The sequence below is a fragment of the Panthera uncia genome, chromosome X, assembly GCF_023721935.1.
Source record: "Panthera uncia isolate 11264 chromosome X, Puncia_PCG_1.0, whole genome shotgun sequence".
NCBI lineage: Eukaryota > Metazoa > Chordata > Mammalia > Carnivora > Felidae > Panthera > Panthera uncia.
In genome coordinates this window covers 66,582,405-66,602,125 of record NC_064817.1, presented here as the reverse complement: position 1 = coordinate 66,602,125, position 19,721 = coordinate 66,582,405, and the positions used below count along the sequence as shown (strand labels likewise).

Here is a 19,721-nt window from a genome sequence, read left to right as displayed (position 1 = left end):
AAATGAAAAACTACTATGCCTGGCAAGCAATAGTAAATAGAGGTTTAGTGTGGTGAAAAGGCATTTATAAAACAGAATGAAAATAATAGATTATAGAATTAGTAAAGAAGAATATTTAAACATCTGTGATAACTGTATTCTCTATGTTCAAATAGGTAGCCAGGAAAGGGGTACATGCATCCCCAATGTTTATAGCAGCATTATCAACAATAGCCAAACTATGGAGAGAGCCTAAACAAATGTCTATCAACTGATGAATGGATAAAGAAGATGTGAGTATGTGGTATATATGTATACCACATATATGTATATATGGTACACACACACACACACACACACACACACACATAAACAATGGAATATTACTCAGCCATCAAAAAGAGTGAAATCTTGCCATTTGCAATGATGTGGATTGAGCTAGAATGTATTATGCTAACTGAAATAGGTCAATCAGAGAAAGACAAATACCATATGATTTCAATCATGTGGAATTTAAGAAACAAAACAAATCAGCATATGGGAATGTAGGGGGAAGAGAAGAAAGGAAAACAAACCACATGAGACCCTTAATGATAGAGAACAACCTATGGGTGGAAGGAGGGCAAAAACCATAGAGAACAAACTGAGGGTTGATGGAGGGGATGTGGGCAGGGGATGGGCTAGATGCATGTTGGGTATTAAGGAGGGCAATTGTGATGACACTGGGTGTTGTATGTAAGTGATGAATCACTGAATTCCACTCCTGAAACCAATATTGCATGGTATGTTAAATAAAATTTAAATAAAAAAAGAAGGTAGAGGAAAGCACAAGCCTGATGCAAAAGAAAATGATTTATTAAAAGATCCAAATTGAATTCTAGAGACAAAATAAAGTACATAAAATGACAAATGCACTGGATGTTTTTGACAGCAGATTAACCACAGCAGAAGAAAAAGTTAGTCAACTTGAATACATACTAGAGAAAAAATAAAATATTAAAAGCAACTGGAGGAATATTTGTTTTATTGGTGTTGAGTTGTATAAGTTATTTATGTATTTTGGATATTAATCCCCTATTGGATATATCATTTGCAAATATCTTCTCCCATTCAGTAAGGCGCGTTTTTGTTTTATTGATGTTTTCCTTCATTGTGCAAAAACTTTTATTCTTATGTGATCCCAGTAATATGTTTTTCCTTTTGTTTCCTTTGCATGGAGAACATGTCTAGAAAAGTATTGCCACTGCCAGTGTCAAAGACATTACTTCCTATGTTCTCTTCTAGGATTTTTATGGTTTCATGTCTCCCATTTAGTTCTTTAATTTTTTTTTTTTTTTAGTTTATTTTGTGTAAAGTGTAAGAAAGTGGTCCAGTTTTATTCTTTTGCATGTAGCTGTCCAGATTTCCCATAACCATTTATTGAAGAGACTCTCTTTTCCTTAATATATATTCTTTCCTCTTTTATCATAGATTAATAGACCACATAAGTGTGAGTTTATTTTGGGGCTCTATATTTTGTTTCATTTATTTATTTGTTTCTGTTCCATACTATTTTGATGACTACAGCTTTGTTCTATACCTTGAAATATGGAATTGTGATAGCTTCACCATTATTGTTATTTCTTAAGGTTGCTTTGGCTGTTCAGGGTCTCTGAGGTTCCATAAAAATTTTAGTACTATTTATTATAGGTCTGCAGAAAACTCTATTGGTATTTTGATAGGGATTTTATTGAATCTGTAGATTTCTTTGGGTAATATAAACATTTTAGCAATATTAGTTCTTCCAATCAATGAGAATGGAATATGTCCATTTGTTTGTGTCCCCTTTAGGTTCTTCTTATTTATTTTTTAACATTTATTCATTTTCGAGAGACAGAAAGAGACAGAGTGCGAGTGGGGAGAGGCAGAGAGAAAGGGAGACACACAATCCAAAGCAGGCTCCAGGCTCTGAACTGCCAGCACACAGCCCTATGTGGGGGCTCAAACTCACAGACTGTGAGATCATGACATGAGCTGAAGTTGGTTGCTTAACCGGCTGAGCCACCCACGTGCCTCCCCCTTCAGTTTCTTTCATATGTGCTTTATAGTTTTCTGAGTGCAGATCCTTCACTTCCTCGGATAAGTTTATTCCTAGGTATTTTATTCTTTTGGGGCAATTGTAAATGAAATTGTTTTCTTAATTTCTCTTTCTGCTACTTTGTTATTAGTATATAGAAATGCAGTCCATTTATGGATATTAATTTTTTATCATGCAATTTGACTGAATTCATTTGTTACTTACAGTAGTTTTTTGTGGATTCTTTAGAGTTTTATATGTATAATATTATACTGTCTGCAAATAGTGGCATTTTAGCTTCTTCTTTACCACTGTGGATGTCTTTTATTTCTTTTTCTTCCCTGATTGCTGTGGCTAGATATGGAAGTGACCCAAGTATCATTGATAGATGAATAAATAAAGAAGATGTAGTATATATACACAATGGAATATTACTCAGCCATAAAAATAATTAAATCTTGTCATTTGTGAAAACATGGATGGACCTAGAACATATTATGTTAAGTGAAATACATCAGACTGAGATAGACAAATGCCATAATTTCACTTATATGTAGAATCTAAAAAACAAAGCAAATTAACAAACAACAACAATAAAATTAGAAAGGACTCATAAATATTGAGAACAAACTAGTGGTTACCAGAGGGGAGGAGGATGGGCGACAGGCAAAATGAGTGAAAGGAAGTAAGTACAAACTTCCAGTTATAAAATAAATAAGGCATGTGGCTGAAAAGTATAGCTTAGGGATTATAGTAAATAATATTGTGATAAGTGTGTGATGACACATGTTTACTACACTTCTTGTGGTAAGCATTTTATAATGTATGTAATTGTTGAATCGTTGTACACTTGAAACTAATATGTCAGCTCTGCTTAAATTAAAAAAGACTCACTGTAAAGCTACAATAATTAAGACAGTGTGGTTTTGATGAAAGAATGGACACATAGATCAATGGAACAGAAAAGATTGTCCCAAAATAGACCCACAGATATATATAGTCCATTGATTTTTGACAAAGATGAAAAAGCAATTCAATAAAAATTTTCTCAAATAATGGTGCTGGAATAATTAAATATCCATAGCCAGAAAAAAAAGCTCACAAAACTGACCTGTACTTCACACCTCTACAAAGGTGATCTCAAAACGGACCATAAACCTAATTGTGAAATGGAAAAATATGAAACTGCTAGAAGAAAACATGGGAACAATTTCTGTGACCTTGTGCTAGACAAAGGTTTATCAGATATAACACTAAAAACAACAGCACAATCTGTAAAAGAAAAAAAAAAACAGTGATAAATTGGGCTTCATCAAGATTAAAAAACTTTACTGTGAAATTCACAATATTTTTTTTTGAAATACAATTTATTTTAATAAAATATGGACAAGCTACTAGCAGGGAGAAAATGTTTACAAATCATATTTCTGACAAAAGACTTGTATGTAGAATATGTAATGATTCCTAAAAACTCAGTAAAAAATAGAAAAAAATCCAATTAAAAATTTGCAAAATATTTGGATAGTTCTACAAAGTAGATATGTAGATGGAAAATAAGCATATTAAAATGCTTAAATTCATTACTCACTAGGGAAATACAAATTAAAACCACAATAATAACATATGATTATACACCTATTAGAATGGCTAATTTTTATTTATTTATTTGTTATTTTTTTAAGTTTTTATTTAAACTGTTGAACTGCAGTGTAATATTAGTTTCACATGTATAATTTAGTGATTCAACACTTCATATGACACCTGGTGCTCATCACCAGTGCACTTCCTAATCCCCATCACCTGTTTTACCCAGCCCGCCACCCACCTCCTCTCGGTTAACTATCAGTTTGTTCTCTATAGTTAAGAGAACTAACTCTCTTAACTATACTACTCTCTAACTATATAGAACTCTCTATAGTTTCTTGGTTTGCCTCCCTCTCTTTTTTTTAGCCTTGGCTTATTTATTTTGTTTCTTAAGTTTCACATATGAGTGAAGTCATGTGGTATTTGTGTTTCTCTGACTTATTTTGCTCAACATAATACTCACTTGCTCCATCTATGTCATTGCATATGGCAAGATTTAATTCCTTTTTGTGGTTGAGTAATATTCTATTGAATATTTATACCACAACCTTTTTATCCATTCATCAGTCGATGGACTGATCCATAATTTGGATATTGTAGATAATACTGCTATAAACATGGGCGTGTATGTATCCCTTCATTAGTATTTTTGTATTATTTGGGTAAATGCCTAGTAATGAAATTGCTGGATTATAAGTGCAGTTGTATTTAATTTTTAAAATATCTAATGACAATAAATGCTGGTGAGTATGTGAAAAAACTGAAACACATAGAATACTGGTGTGAAAAGCAAAGTTTTACAGTCACTTTTGAAAACTGTTTAGTAGTTTTTTATAAAGTTAAACATATACTTATCATATGAAATCCCACTCCTAGGTATTTATTCAAGAGAAATGGAAAGACATTTGCAGACAAAAACCTGTATACAAATGTTTTTATTGACTTTATTAATAATAGCCAAGAACTTGGAATATCTCAAATGTCCTCCAGTGGATGAATGGATAAACTGTGGTACATTTCATGCAATGTAATACTACTCTGCAATAAAAAGGAGAAAACTACTGATACAACACAGATAAATCTCAAATGCATTATGCTAAGTGGAAGATATTAGTCTAAGAGGAATACATACTCTATTATTCCATTTATATAGCATTCTTCAAAAGTTATTATTATAGAACCAGATTAGTTGCTGCTGGGGCTGGGGTGGCTGGAGAATTATTTATAAAGAAGCAGTATAAGGGAGCTTTTTTTTTTTTTGGAGTGAGGGATCTGTTTTGTATCTTGGTTGTGGTGGTGGTTTCATTACTGCATATGTTTGTCTTAACTCTTAAAACTGTATATCAAAAAGAGTGAAATTTACTATATATAAATTTAAAAGTGAATAACAATAATAATGAATAAGAAGAACAATGCTAATAGAGACATATTGGCCAAATTAAAGACATTCAAAGTGTTTTATTAACCCAGGCAGAACTCTTTGCAAACAAACAAAAAAATCAGTGGTTTATCTAAAATTCTAATTTTAATGTTGGAAAGAATGTGTTATATTTGACTTGGTGATGATGTTATGGACTCAATCCATCTTTAGAATCGGTTTTCTGAGAATGATTACTTATCAGTAAAATTTTTTAGTACTTTTCAAATGATTTAACCAGTTAAGACATTATTAGGGCATTATTAGAGCTGGCTTTATATATGAAATCAGATATGTAAGGACAATGTTATGTAGCAATTCATCTGAGATGTTTCCATGTGAAAATATGGCCTAAGCAATGAGGAACTGCTAAAGGGAATTCATTCTTAGAAGATTCATTTTTCAAGTACTCCTGAAGCAATAAATTTAAAACATTTTACTCATTGCTCTGCTTCTTTGAATAGAAGGTATTGAGCATAATCCTTTCAATGGCTAAGGATCTTCATTAAACAACTGAATCATAAAGCTGAGAGCAACCTGAGAAATCCCATACCTGAATATGATAAATAAGTTGAAGGGCCCACTCATACTTAAAAATATAAATATGTTACAACTGTAACATGTTTTACAACTTAAGAAAATGAATTTACATATTGTAAATTATTTGTAAAAACCCAGACTGGTAGGTAGAACATGTCATATATTCTAGCATTTTACAAACTAGGTAATAGAGGCTCATAGAAATTAAGTGATTTACTTAATAGTCCACAGTGGAGCTAAATGTAGAATACAGGTCATCTCATTCCTATGGGCTGGCATTTGCTGAGTGAGTGGCACATTGCAGAGTATTAGATTAGGAAATCCTGGGGTAAAGCTAAATTACTTGTTATTTCAGTATTTAATCCCTTAATTCAGTTACCCTCCCTACTTCAACCCAACAGACCTCAATTTCCACGAAGACAGTTGCTTGCCATTTTATTTGCACATAAATAAGAACCCAACTTTTAAAATGAAGGTTTTTACAACTCTTTTCCTGATTTTTGTGTAAATGATTAGTAACTTTGGCTATGCATTCAATATCTTGCCACTTAATAGACCAAGATAACTAGGGTACATAAAGATTATGACAAGTTATTTTGCAGATAAGCCTTTATCTAGTTGTTGTGATAAATAATGAATGTCCTATAATTTGAAAGAAAAAACATTAGATCTCCTGATCAAAGTGGCCTTCTTGCTATTGCTATGAGTTTAAGGGAAAAACCAGAAGGGTCATAGCATTGTTTGTTGGCAGAATTGTAGACTCCAGGAGTCTGTTTAGTACTCAGATCTACATTTGGCTATTGGTATAAGTGAGGAAGAACCTGCTATGCTTTTTAATGCTTATATCATACTTGAGTAAATTTAACAGTTGTAGCCAGCCAATAGGAAAACATGCCTAAATTTTACAGCAGTTATCATCACACTTGAGGATCACCCATATCTTGCATTCTAGGAATTTTTATTTTTGTGGTTATAGCACTTCAGAGAAGGATCAGAGCCATTACCCTGATTACACATTAGTGAATTGAAGTTTATGTCCCTCCTCAGAACTCATTCCAAAATACCTTGCTTCTAAATCCATACCAGCTAACATATTTTAGGTAGTTGCCCTCTACCTTCTGGTTCCTCTCCTGACTAGCTGAATTATTTAGGAGAAGGAATTTCACATTGCTCTGAAAGCTGACAGCCATGATAGCAAATGTTGCTTTGATGGATACCATCACTACCCTCTGGTCCAAACATCCTTGAAAGTTTGGTTACATTGAAGAATCAGATCCCCTTCAGAAAGTTAGTGGAGTTGTTGTTCCTGAAAGTTTCAGGGAGAAACTCTACTCCATCTTTCCTGTGTCCTCTCTACATCTGATTTTATCTAATTAGATTTCTTAACATTAGATAGGAAGATGGAAAAAAGTCAGGTATACAAATAGCAATAGATGCCTATATGACTGTTTTTAATTTCTTTGTGAGACTGCCTTATTGTTCAACATATCCAGAAGAAAGAAAATTATTTTTATTTACATGTCAATTTACTAGATTGTTTCCATATCCAGTATACTAGAATGATTTCTGTTTGGTTTGGCTTATAGTGCTTTTCTTGTTGCTATTTTCCTAATTTTGAAGGGGCAATTTCCTTAGAAAGGATGTTCTTTCTGTAAACTTTTAGGAATAACAATTTCAGTGTGACCACTTTTAATAAGAACCTGAAGTTGCCTTAATGTAATTACAAGAGTTCTTTATAAAATGCACTACTAGAATTCATCCTCTTTAAAAGAAAAAAAAAAAGAGTTTGCATTGCCTTTTATTTGTGGGATTCACAGGTTGTCTTCTCTTAATATTAAACACATTGCATATTTATAGGAAGGATAAAATGCATTATTAACATTTCTCTTGTATAATTATGATGGTGTCAATTTAATTAAAAGTATGTAGTTTTTAGATGGTTTGTTTTTAGTAAAATTCACATGATTTTGAATTTTGATTTATAATCTATCATGATTAAAAATAATTATTTTTGTTAGTATTGCCTAAAGCAAAGATATTTTTAGTCACCAACACTTTGTTTATTTTTAAGCTTTTAAAGAGAGGTTCTGTTTTAATATATAAAATGAACCCCTTTATTCAAGAAAGAGGAAAAATAAAAGCACCCCTTTGTTTCAGACCATAGTTTCTGGTTGTAAGACATATGTCAGATGCCTTGTTTGACAAAGAACAGTGAGTGTTTCTGTTGATAATTGACCATGAATGTATGGGCACCACCATTTCTGTCTTTACTAGACATAAATATTTATTTCTTTGAAAGAACCTTTATTTCCCCATGGACTGACACTAACTAGATAAAGGTTTTCCTCTCTCTCTTTCTTTTATTTTTTCCTTAAAGTTAGTTTTGAGGAACAAATTTAATAAGTGTTTTCATTATGTATAATTTTCTGTTATAACTTTCTCTCTTTAGCACACAAATTATTGCCCATTGCTGGGAATTAGTTCACTTAAATGAATCTTGCAGCTTCAAAGCACTGAAACTTTATCAAAAAAACAAAAGCATACAAATTTTGCGTATACCCAATTTTTATTCCAATTTTCAGAGTATCTTCTTTTATTTTTAGATGAATCTGCGTTCTGTATTTACTGTAGAACAACAAAGGATTTTACAGCGTTATTACGAAAATGGAATGACAAATCAAAGTAAAAATTGCTTTCAGCTCATATTACAGTGTGCACAGGAGACTAAGCTGGACTTCAGTGTAGTCAGGGTAAGTATTGAGGTCTTAACTCTTGAATTTATAGCTTTTTATTGTAAGTGATAATTGCTTCATAGAGTGAAGTCATTAACTTTATAAACAGTTTCATTTTCCTGGTGTAAAAATACTACTTTAAAAAAAAAGAAGTAATCATTTAGTATGTGTTTCTGTAAACACCTTGAGAACACTAAAACTTTTGCATTGTAAACATACCTCTAAAAAAATCCCAGTCCTTTGAGCTAATGAATACATTTAAGATTACTTGTTCATCCTATGCCTGCTTTAATCCCAGAATTAATCTGGACATAACCCACCAAAATGGTATCAGTAAAACAGGCATCTACCAAGGGACTATTGTGTACCTAGCATATTTTCTTCGTGTACTTGAATTTTTTTCATCAGGCCCTTTTTTCACAGCTGAAAATGTCAGTACTTTAGCTTTATTAACTAGCTGTTAGCCCGTAACAATAACAGTTATTGTGGTGACGCAGTAGAGAAGGTTTGTCATTAGGCATTTTTAATTTCAGCATTTTTGTCTTTTTAGGAAAACCTGGCCTTTTTAATGAATACCGCCCCCTTTTTTCTAAGTAAAATACATGCATTTTAATGGGTTACCTAATGCCTAAGGAACAAGAAATCTCAGGGAGGAAATTTTCCATTATCACAACCATAGTTATTCAGTTGTAAAAATCAGAGCCCCATGGATGGAACCGGAGAGTGTTAAGCTAAGTGAAATAAGTCATACAGAGAAAGACAGATACCATATGTTTTCACTCTTATGTGGATCCTGAGAAACTTAACGGAAGACCATGGGGGAGGGGAAGGAAAAAAAAAAGTTAGAGAGGGAGGGAGCCAAACCATAAGAGACTCTTAAAAACTGATAAACTGAGGGTTGATGGGGGGGGGGGGGGGAGGGGAAAGTGGGCGATGGGCATTGAAGAGGGCACCTGTTGGGATGAACACTGGGTGTTGTATGGAAACCAATTTGACAATAAATTTAATATTAAAAAATTATAATAAAAGAAATGCATACAAAATAAAATAAAATAAAATAAATCAGAGCCCCTAAACTTCTGTGAATGGCAATGAGAAGGTGATAGAGAGGAGGCAAGGGATAAATCTAACAGAACTAGTCACAGATTCTATAGGTCCTTTCATGTTTGTCTGAATATGCTACAAACACGTAGGAATTCAAAGATACCTTAGGAATTCAAAGATTGGCAACTTTCCATCTCTTGTCATTCATTAAGCTAATTTGGCAAAGAAAAGCACACCTGTTTTTAAGTCCATTTTTCTTTTGGAGGACCCTTCAAAAGACCCTAAAGATAAAAATCTCTTGATAAGCAGAATTCTTTGGAAAATCTATTTTTTTAACGACTAGAAGATGTATTCACCTTTGAACTCCTAAATTATAGGATGGAAATATCACAGGATAGCTGTTTTTTATCTGATGAGATCAACCATCTTATTCTGATTTCTGTAAGAACTAGAAATAGTCCTATTGGTAGCTCTGAATTCCCTACTTGAATTTACAGCTTGATTTTCTTTGATAGAACCCCAGACTATTTAATGTTTTTTTGTACCAGATTTGGTAAAATTGTGTATAAAATGAGAGAAAGTATGTTTTTTATTAATTTTTTAAAAATATTTATTTTTGAGAGAGAGACAGAGAGAGACAGAGAATGAGTGGGGGAAGGGCAGAGAAAGAGACCCAGACACAGAATGTGAAACAGGCTCCGGGGTCTGAGCTGTCAGCAGAGAGCACAAAACAGGGCTGGAACTCAGGAACTATGAGATCATTACCTAGGCAGAAGTCTGACGCTTAACTGAGCCATCGAGGCACCCTGAGAGAAAGTATGTTTTAAGGTCAAGGTTGTCCTTTTAGTAAATTCAAATCTTTATTTCCCTTTAGTAGACCTCAGAGAAAAATGTTTAATTGCCTTAGAAAGGATAAATGGGTAATATTTCAGATTGATGAGATTGCATTTTATAAGTATAAACTCATTTTTTTTTTCTTGGAGTAACTTTTTCCTTTTTTCCTTCTATTTTATCATTACTTTAAAGTGAAAAGCCTTCTCAAACAGCTGCTTTGTGGACTATGTTACCTTTCATATTTCCAATTTGTTATTGCAATCTTCCTCTAATAACTTATTTGATTGTACTTGTATATTGAGAGTGCTGAAATACAAAGATTTATATTTATGCTCCAAATGGTATGGAATCTAAAACAATGAGAATGAGAGAAGTAAATTCCTAGATTGTAAGCTTACAAGTAAAATATTAAGTTTTAAGTAATTGTGTAAAACAGATTCTTTTTGTCTAGAAGAGTGTAAATTGTACAGAAATTCAGTCTTCCTAATCTAAATTCCAACACAATTTTGGTTGCTTTTTCCCATCTGAGGAGAAAGAAGTTGTTTATAGACTCATCATTCCATGACCTCCCCTGCCTTCAATATCTTACTCCAATATTCTACTTGAAAGAGACTTTTCTTTATTATTTTTAATATAGTATTTGTTGTGTTTTCCTCAAAAAACCCCTCAAATCCCGTAGTACTAAGAACCTGATCCCAATGTAAAATGAACTTAAAAGGTTAGGTCCATGCAAAAAATAAATAGTAGAGTAATGGAACAGGGAAACCAAAGAAGGAGGTATGTAGAAAAAAACAAAAACAAACAAAAAAAAAAACCCGTTTGGAGACCGTGAATTTCAAAGAGAGAACTGAAAGAGAATTTTATGGACACCAAGAATTGGTGACCTAATGTCTTTTTCTTTCTTTCTTTCTTTCTTTCTTTCTTTCTTTCTTCTTTCTTCTTTCTTTCACCTTCCTTCCTTCCTTCCTTCCTTCCTTCCTTTCATTCTTTTGTTCTTTCTGTAGTATTGTTTTGTTAGTTTTCCCAAATTCTCATCATATCAGTTTTGTTTGATCCATTATTTTCTCTTTCTCCAATGAGTCATTTTGAATGAGAATAATTTATAGCCTATAAGCATTGGTAAATTTTGTATCCTGTAACTGAATAACTTTAAGTAAAATTTAATTCAGTTATTGGGAATGCTCAGGCAATAAATTTATTTTCAGAATTTTAAAAATATTTCTTAAGTATACACTTTCCTACTTTAACTTCAATGGAAAATATTGAAAATATGAAACCTTACTTTTTGACCCAGAGTTTCATTATGGAAATGAATTATTGTACTGTGGTATAAAATAATACTGCTCACTACATGGTAAGCTATATGGGGTGATTTTCTTCTTCACTAAAGTACCCCAAAGCATTTAATTATTTCTCACATTAATTCTGTTATGTTCTTTCTTATTTTTGGTGAGCAAAATTTCATGGGCATTCTTAGTTTTGGTGGCATCAAGTTGCCTCTAATTGCAATCTCTATACCAATGTTCTGCCCACTTTTTTTAATTTCTAATTTGCTATATATTAGAATACTAGATTTGGTGAAATCATGTATAAAATAGAAGAAAGTGTGTTTTAAGGGCAAGGGTTGTGCTTTTAGTAAGGTACATGTATCTTGTGATATCTATGTTGGCTGTGTTCTTGACAAGTGAGTTTGTTAGCTAGCTAATCTTCATATGCACATGATATTCTACTACATTTTACTTTTTCGAGGGGTTCATAATATAAATATCTAATAAACTCTATACGCAACTGTATATGGTATATGTACATATTTCTATGTATAATATATATAATGAACAGTAAAACTATTAAAATAAGCCATAAATTTGCAATACACTAAGATCATTCTTAAACTTCCTGTATTAAGGTATTTATAGTAATGAGAACATTTATTTGTTTTCTTAGAAATATTGCCCAGAGCTGCCTTCCAGATGTAATAGTTCTTGAATTTAAATTTTACAAATTCACTATGCTTTCCCACTGAAAGACTTAAAATGTAATTCTTATAAATTTTTGTAAAAATTATGAACAAATGCATAATTCTTCATATGCACACTTTTCATAGTTAAAAAGCCACACAGTAACTTATTTTTAACATTTGTAAAATTCACCTTTTTGAACCATACACTGAAATTATATTTGTCCAAAAATATTTCTATTTAAATATTTCTTTTGAGTATATACTTTAAATCCCTTCATTTTTCTACTCTAAATCCTTTTCATTCTCCTTTGATATTTATATTTATTTGTCATTCTGCTTGTAGTTTACACCTCTGCTATTCAGTAAAACTAAATAATAGTGAGTTTAAAAATCCGACAGCCTCATGTGAAGCAAAGTAGAGCATCTACATCTCTGGAATATTTTCCTTGTTAGAAAAATACTAATTATAAAAGTAAAATGGCCAAGAAAGATGAAAATTTCAGGAGTTTCTTGCCATAGTGGAAGGAGAATGTGCTTTGAGGTCAAGTGAAATTTATTTTGAATCCTTCCCCTGCCACTTGCTGACAGGATATCCTTCTATAAGCTACCTAATATTTCTGAACATCAGTGTTTTTATTTATACAATTAGGAAAATAATCAAAGAAGCCAATATATATGTAAACACATAGTGAGGATCCAATACATGTTAGCTTTTATTTATGGTATTCTAGGGGTGCCTGGGTGGTTCAGTTGGTTAAGCGCCCGACTCTTGGTTTCAACTTCAGTCATGCTCTCACTGTTCGTGAGTTCAAGCCCCATGTCAGGCTTGGCACTGACAGTATGGAGCCTGTTTGGGATTTATCTCTTCCTCTCTCTCTGCTCCCACCCGTGGCTTGCTGTTTCTCAAAAAATAAACAAAAAAATTTAAAAAAAGTTATTTGTAGTATTATAGAAACTTTAATGTAGATTGTATAAACATTAAGAACTGAGTAATTTTTGTGGTCTTCAAAAACAAATCACCTAAAAGTTAACCAAGTATACCCTGCACCATGTTTGTGCAAGGCTAGTTGATTTAATGTTTTCACTTACTTATTTTTTCTTTAATTCATAATAGATTAAAGTGTTTTGGTAGTTTATAGTATGGTATGTATTTTGAAATAATTATGAAGTTTGCTGATCACATTAGGGAATGTAATATTTCTTATTACATATTTCTTATTGCATAATCATAATTCAGTATAATACTAGATTGTTACAACAAATCACTTATATAAAAGTGCATATTTTGTAATCAAATACTAAATGCCAACCCCTTACATTATTTTTATTAATGATATTTTTTTTCATTTATAAAAATAATATACACTCACTATATAAAATTTGGTATGTGGGGCGCCTGAGTGGCTCTGTTGGTTGAGCATCCGACTATGGCTCAGGTCATGACCTCGTGGTTGGTGGGTTCCAGCCCCGCATTGGGCTCTGTGCTGACAGCTCAGAGCCTGAAGCCTGCTTCGGATTCTGTGTCTCCCTCTCTCTATACCCCCCTGCTCATGCTCTGTCTCTGTCTCAAAAATAAATAAACATTAAAAAAAATGTTATTTGGTATGTAAAGTATAAAGAGGGAAATAACTACCATGAATTAATGACAAAGTGGGAAAAATATTTGCAACTTGTGACAAAGTGTTGCTGTCTCTAGTAGAAAATTGCTTTTATTTTTATTTTATTTATTTATTTATTAATATAATTTATTGTCAGATTGGTTTCCATACAACACCCAGTGCTCATCCCAACATCCCTCCTTCCTGCCCATCACCCATTTTCCCCTCTCCTCCACCCCCATCTACCCTTAGTTTGTTCTCAGTCCTTAAGAGTCTCTTATGGTTTGCCTCCCTCCCTCTCTGTAACTTTTTTTCCCCTTCCCCAACCCCATGGTCTTCTGTTAAGTTTCTCAAGATACACATATGAGTGAAAACATATGGTATCTGTCTTTCTCTGCCTGGCTTATTTCACTCAGCATAACACCCTCCAGTTCCATCCATGTTGCTGCAAATGGCCAGATTTCATTCTTTCTCATTGCCAAGCAGTATTCCATTGTATCAATTTAAAAAGACAAATATCTCAATATAAAAATGAGTAAAGTTAATAGGAAGTGATTTTATTAATTAATACAGTAACCATAGAAATTCAAATGAAAATAGCAATTATATACTTTATATTAACTCCTAGGCTAGTAAACACTACAAAAAGATAATGTAAAATGTTGGTGAGGTTGTGGGGAAACCGGAAGTCTTGGACAGTACTTTGAAAATATCAAAAATCAAACACTTTCCCTTCTAGGATAGCATTGTAATGGACCAATAGCACAAAGATGCATATACAATGACATGTACTTCATTATGATTTATAATAGTGAATATTTCTAAAAATAACCCAGTAATATCTAGCAGTATTAAATTAACCAAGTTGTGATATAGTCATAGAACATTGTTAAACATGAAGATTACAAGTATATATTTGTTTAATAATATTATGAGCATTTTCCAATGTCATTAAATACCCTATCTTTAGTATCCTTCCAATGTCTCACTATTATAAATAAATATATGATGGACATAATTCCATATAACTTTGTATATGATTGTTTTTAGGATAAATTCCCAGAAATGGATTTACTACAAAAGGGATGTAAACATTTTTAGGGTTCTTGCTACAGGTTAATTGAATGGGTTTTGAGGAGAGAAGCAATAATACAATTCTATTATCAAAGTTCTTAGATAGTTATTGAGTGCAAGTTCTTGAACATGTCTGACCATATACTTTATTTATTTTTTTACTTTTTTGACCTTATACTTCAGTTACTTTTTCTTTTATTGTATATTTTTGTTTGAAAAAATTATAGGCTATTGTCATAGTTCTATGACAATGAGAACACAATTTATCACATTGAAAGTTTTTTTTTCTTTTTTTGTTAAAAACATTTCTATAATATCATTTTTTATCCTTACAGACGTGGGTTGGCAATAAGAGAAGAAAAATGAGTAGTAAGAATTCTGAATCAGGAACAACAACAGGAACTCTTCCCAGTACCTCTTTGACAGCTCCGGACATTACAGTCAGAAATGTAGTTAACATCACTAGACCATCAAGCCAACAGTCTTCTTGGACATCTGCCAATAATGATGACATTGTAACTGGTGCATACAGTCCAGCAAGTTCATCAAGGAGGCAAGGGACAACCAAACATTCAGATACACAAATTACAGAAGCACATAAAATTCCTATTCAGAAGACTGCCAGTAAAAATGATACTGAGTTTCAGTTGCACATTCCTGTTCAAAGACAAGTAGCACACTGTAAAAATGCTTCTCTGCTCTTAGGTGAAAAAACAATTATCTTGTCAAGACAGACAAGTGTGCTAAATGCTGGAAATTCAGTATACAGTCACACAAAGAAAAACTATGGAAGCTCTTCAATGCAGGCCTCTGAGATGATGGTACCTCAAAAGCCATCTATGTGCCACCGACCTTGCAAAATTGAACCAGTTGGAATTCAGAGGTCATATAAGCCTGAACACATGAGTCTAGCATCACAAAACTTATGTGGGCAAAAGCCACCTATTAGAGACCCTTACTGTAGAACGCAAAACTTGGAAATCCGTGAAGTATTTTCATTGGCTGTTAGTGATTACCCCCAGAGAATTCTGGGAGGAAATGCCTCACAGAAGCCTAGTTCAGCAGAAGGAACTTGTTTGTCCATTGCAATGGAGACTGGAGATGCTGATGATGAGTATGCCAAAGAAGAAGAGTTGGCATTGATGGGAGCACAGATACCAAGCTACTCAAGATTTTATGAAAGTGGCAGATCCCTTGGAGCAGAGAACCAAAGTACAGTACTTCCTGGACCAGGAAGAAATATGCCAAATTCACAAATGGTGAATATTAGAGACTTGGCAGACAATGTACTCTATCAAAGCAGAGACTACCATTTGACACCACGGACCTCATTGCATTCAGTAGCTACTACGATGTACAGTAATACAAATCCATCACGGAGTAATTTTCCTTCACATTTCGCATCATCAAACCAATTGAAGTTATCACAAAACCAAAACAATTACCAGGTAATGTATACATTCATTTTATAAAATTTTTAAAAAGCTTTGTTTGGTGTAAAAAGCTGTGTTTGATATCCAGTTAAACATGAAACCTGGGTCACTTAACTCATACTGTGTTTTTTGTTTGTTTGTTTTTTGTTTTTTTTGTTTCTTTGTTTTATTTTTTTTTAATGTTCATTTAATTTTGAGAGACAGGGACAGAGCAAGAGTGGGGGAGTAGCAGAGAAAGGGAGAAACAGAATCCAAATCAGGCTCCAGGTTCTGAACTGTCAGCGCATAGCCCAATGTGGGGCTCGAAAACACAAACTGCAAGATCATGACCTGAGCAAGTCCGCCGCTTAACTGACTGAGCCACCCAGGTGCCCCATCACTTAACTCACACTTTGAAGTAATTTGAGATTTTTTGCTTCAAGTTGGTAGTTTGAGGTCAACTATTTGCTGAATGTTATGCTGTCTTTGTCATGTTTAAATTGCTTAGTTTTTTTCCCATGGAATATAATCATGGAAGCTTTCTCCTGACATTTCAAATGATTTTGTTCAGGAATTATTAGGAAATTCCTAATAATTCAGGAATAATTCAGGAATTATTGTTCAGGAATTTTATGTCTCCTGACATATAAAATTATTTTGTTCAGGAAGCATGGCATTTCCCATTACTAAAATAAGACTAAATTGACTAAGTTCATCCACTTGAACATAGATTATTCCTGTGATGGTTTTTACTTGCAGTTTTGGAAGCTGTCAATAGATGAGTAGTGCTTTCCATGCATAACTGGCAAAGCAAGTCAATCATTTCCCCAAGAGATGATGGCTGAGAAGTCATAGTATGCAGTAACTCAGTCAACTACTTTTTCTAAAAGTAAATACTTTATTAAAACATCAAGTGGAATATTGATCAAGTTTTAAAAATGTTTATAGAGAAGAGACATTCAGATTTAAATGTAAAGCAACTTCAAACCTGTGTAAAAAATAGGTGTTATTTCTACACTGCTTCACATATTCAGTTGTTTAGATATGCTTCAAATAATCTCAAAAGAGAGGTGAAAGCCCACCTCAGAACATCTCTTAAGACCAATATTTCTCTGAAAAACATGTTTCTGTGAATTTTAATAGCAGGACATGGATGTTTGCTATTTTTCCTTGCTAATAGCTAGACACTTTGATTTTTTTCAACCACAGTATTTAAGTATAATCTGGACTTAAGGCGCATCTGGGTGGCTCAGTTGGTTAAGCCTCTGATTTCAGTTCAGGTCATGATCTAGAAGTTTGTGGGTTTGGCCCTACCTTGGGCTTTCTGCTGTCAGCACAGAGCCTGCTTTGGATCCTCTGTCTCCCTCTCTCTCTGCCCCTCTCCCATTTGTGTTCTTTATTTCTCTTTCTCTCTGTCAAAAATAAATAATACAAAAAAATTAAAAAATCTGGACTTAACGTGCTTCCAGGCTATTCTCAACCAATATAAGGAACCAAATTCTCTTAACTCCCTCCATCTTATAGCTCCCTGCTTCAAAATGAAAAGCAGTAACAGAGTATAGGAAGAATCTCTCTGGCACCTAGCCCTAACAGAAGAGGACTCTGTCATCATCATTAGTATTCATTTACTATTGAGAATCTACACATTTTTCTGTGTTGTTCTTTCCTAAAACATGCTTAAAGTAACAATGAATCATACTATTAAGATCCTCACACAAACCAGTTTTAATTTACCTTCTCCTTTGTACTTCTTTACCCCATTAGTGTTGTTCTTAATAATAGCCATAACAATAACATTTACCATCTGTTGAGCGTATTCCACATACCAGGCATCATCAGTCACCTTATATACCTGATCTCATTGAATCTTCTGGACATATAGGCCACTCTGAACATATAGGTAATTTATATATATTTTGGTAACTTGCCCAGGATCACACAGCTAGTATGTACATGACAGAACCAGGATCCCAAGTAAAAAATATATCATGTGGTTATTTTTTTTTCTGTTTTACCACACAGCCTAATGATTTCAACTGTGTAGGGTATTTGGAAGCCTGAAAGTGCAGTTTAATTTTTATTTTTTCATAAGCCAACAACTTCCTTAAAAATAAGTTAACCTATGTTTTACCTTAAACTTTTTTAATGTTTATTTATTTTTGAGAGAGAGAGAAAGAGAGAGTGTGAGTGGGGGAGGGTCAGAAAAAGAAGGAGACACAGAATCTGAAGCAGGCTCCAGGCTCCAAGCTGTCAGCACAGAGCCTGATGCGGGGCTCAAACTCACAGACCACAAGATCATGACCTGAGCCGAAGTTGGACACTTAACTGACTGAGCCACCCAGGTGCCCCATATGTTTTACTTTTTTACAGTCTACATTTTTTTTCTTGACAGAACACTTAAAATTAAATTTGTTTTATATAAAAGAACCTCTTAAAAGGAAAAAGCTTAGCAACTTTTTGGAATAGTAATCTCTTTAAAGAAAGGCAGTCTGACAACAATGAAGAGCATCGGCTTAGAGCCTGATAGGCCTGGACTCAAATCTAGGTTCTGCCACTTTCTACTTGGGAGGCCTCAGGCAAGTGGCATAACTTCTCTGTTTAACAGTTTCCTCATTTATATAATGTGGTTAGTAACATCTGTTTCACAGGAAAGCTGTGACATGATTATGTCACAATCAGTGCAAAGCTACTTTTACATTCCCTGGCACATAAACTGTCTTATACATATGACATTATAGTTGGAAAATTATTGAAACTCTGGTAGCCCAGGTCTCCTTTATATTCAAATAAAATATTTCAAAAGCCCACAATTATCACAGGGTAGTTGAAGAATAAATACCTGTAGTGCTGACTGAAAGAAGACTGAAGATTACCCATCAACTTTACCATACTGTGTGTACACTTATTAATATTATACCACACTTCCTCCAACTTGACCTTAGATTGTATGGGAAAGAGTGTTTGCAGAGAACCTTGGGGCATTGTTTTGCCCCTCCTTTCTTTTAATTAGTTGAGATTTGGGGAAATCAAAGCAGCCTGAGGAAGTGTAGTCCATGAAAATGTCTTAGTCCATTTGGGCTTCTATAACAAACATACGATTGACTGGGAGGACTAAACAACAAACATTTATTTCTCACAGTTTTGGTGGCTAGGAAGCCCAAGATCAAGATGCTGACAAAGGGCTGGTATCTGGTAAAGGGCTGCTTTCTAATTGATAAATGACTGTCTTCTGTGTCCACATATGGCAGAAGGGGCAAAGGAGCTCTCTAGGTTCTCTATTATAAGGACATTAATCCCATTTATGAAGGCTCCATTCTCATGACCTAATCACCTCTCAAAAGCCCATCCTCCAAACACCATCACACTGGTGATTAGGTTTCAACATATTAATTCAACTATGACACACGCATTCAGTCCATGGTAGTTATTCTTTAAAATTCAGAAGAAGTTCTATTACCAAGATATATTACTGTTAGGTGAGGACTTAGAAA

General features: G+C 33.5%; 1 protein-coding gene across 2 annotated transcripts in view; it reads left to right on the top strand.

The window, feature by feature from the left end:
- Positions 1-19,721, top strand: part of HDX (highly divergent homeobox) — a 167,383-nt gene that overhangs the window by 24,523 nt on the left and 123,139 nt on the right. For both annotated transcript variants that reach the window (XM_049644008.1, XM_049644009.1), the window contains exons 2-3: positions 8,180-8,326; positions 15,154-16,266. In XM_049644008.1, coding sequence (XP_049499965.1) covers positions 8,180-8,326; positions 15,154-16,266 — 1,260 coding nt within the window. The remainder of the gene's footprint in view (positions 1-8,179; positions 8,327-15,153; positions 16,267-19,721) is intronic.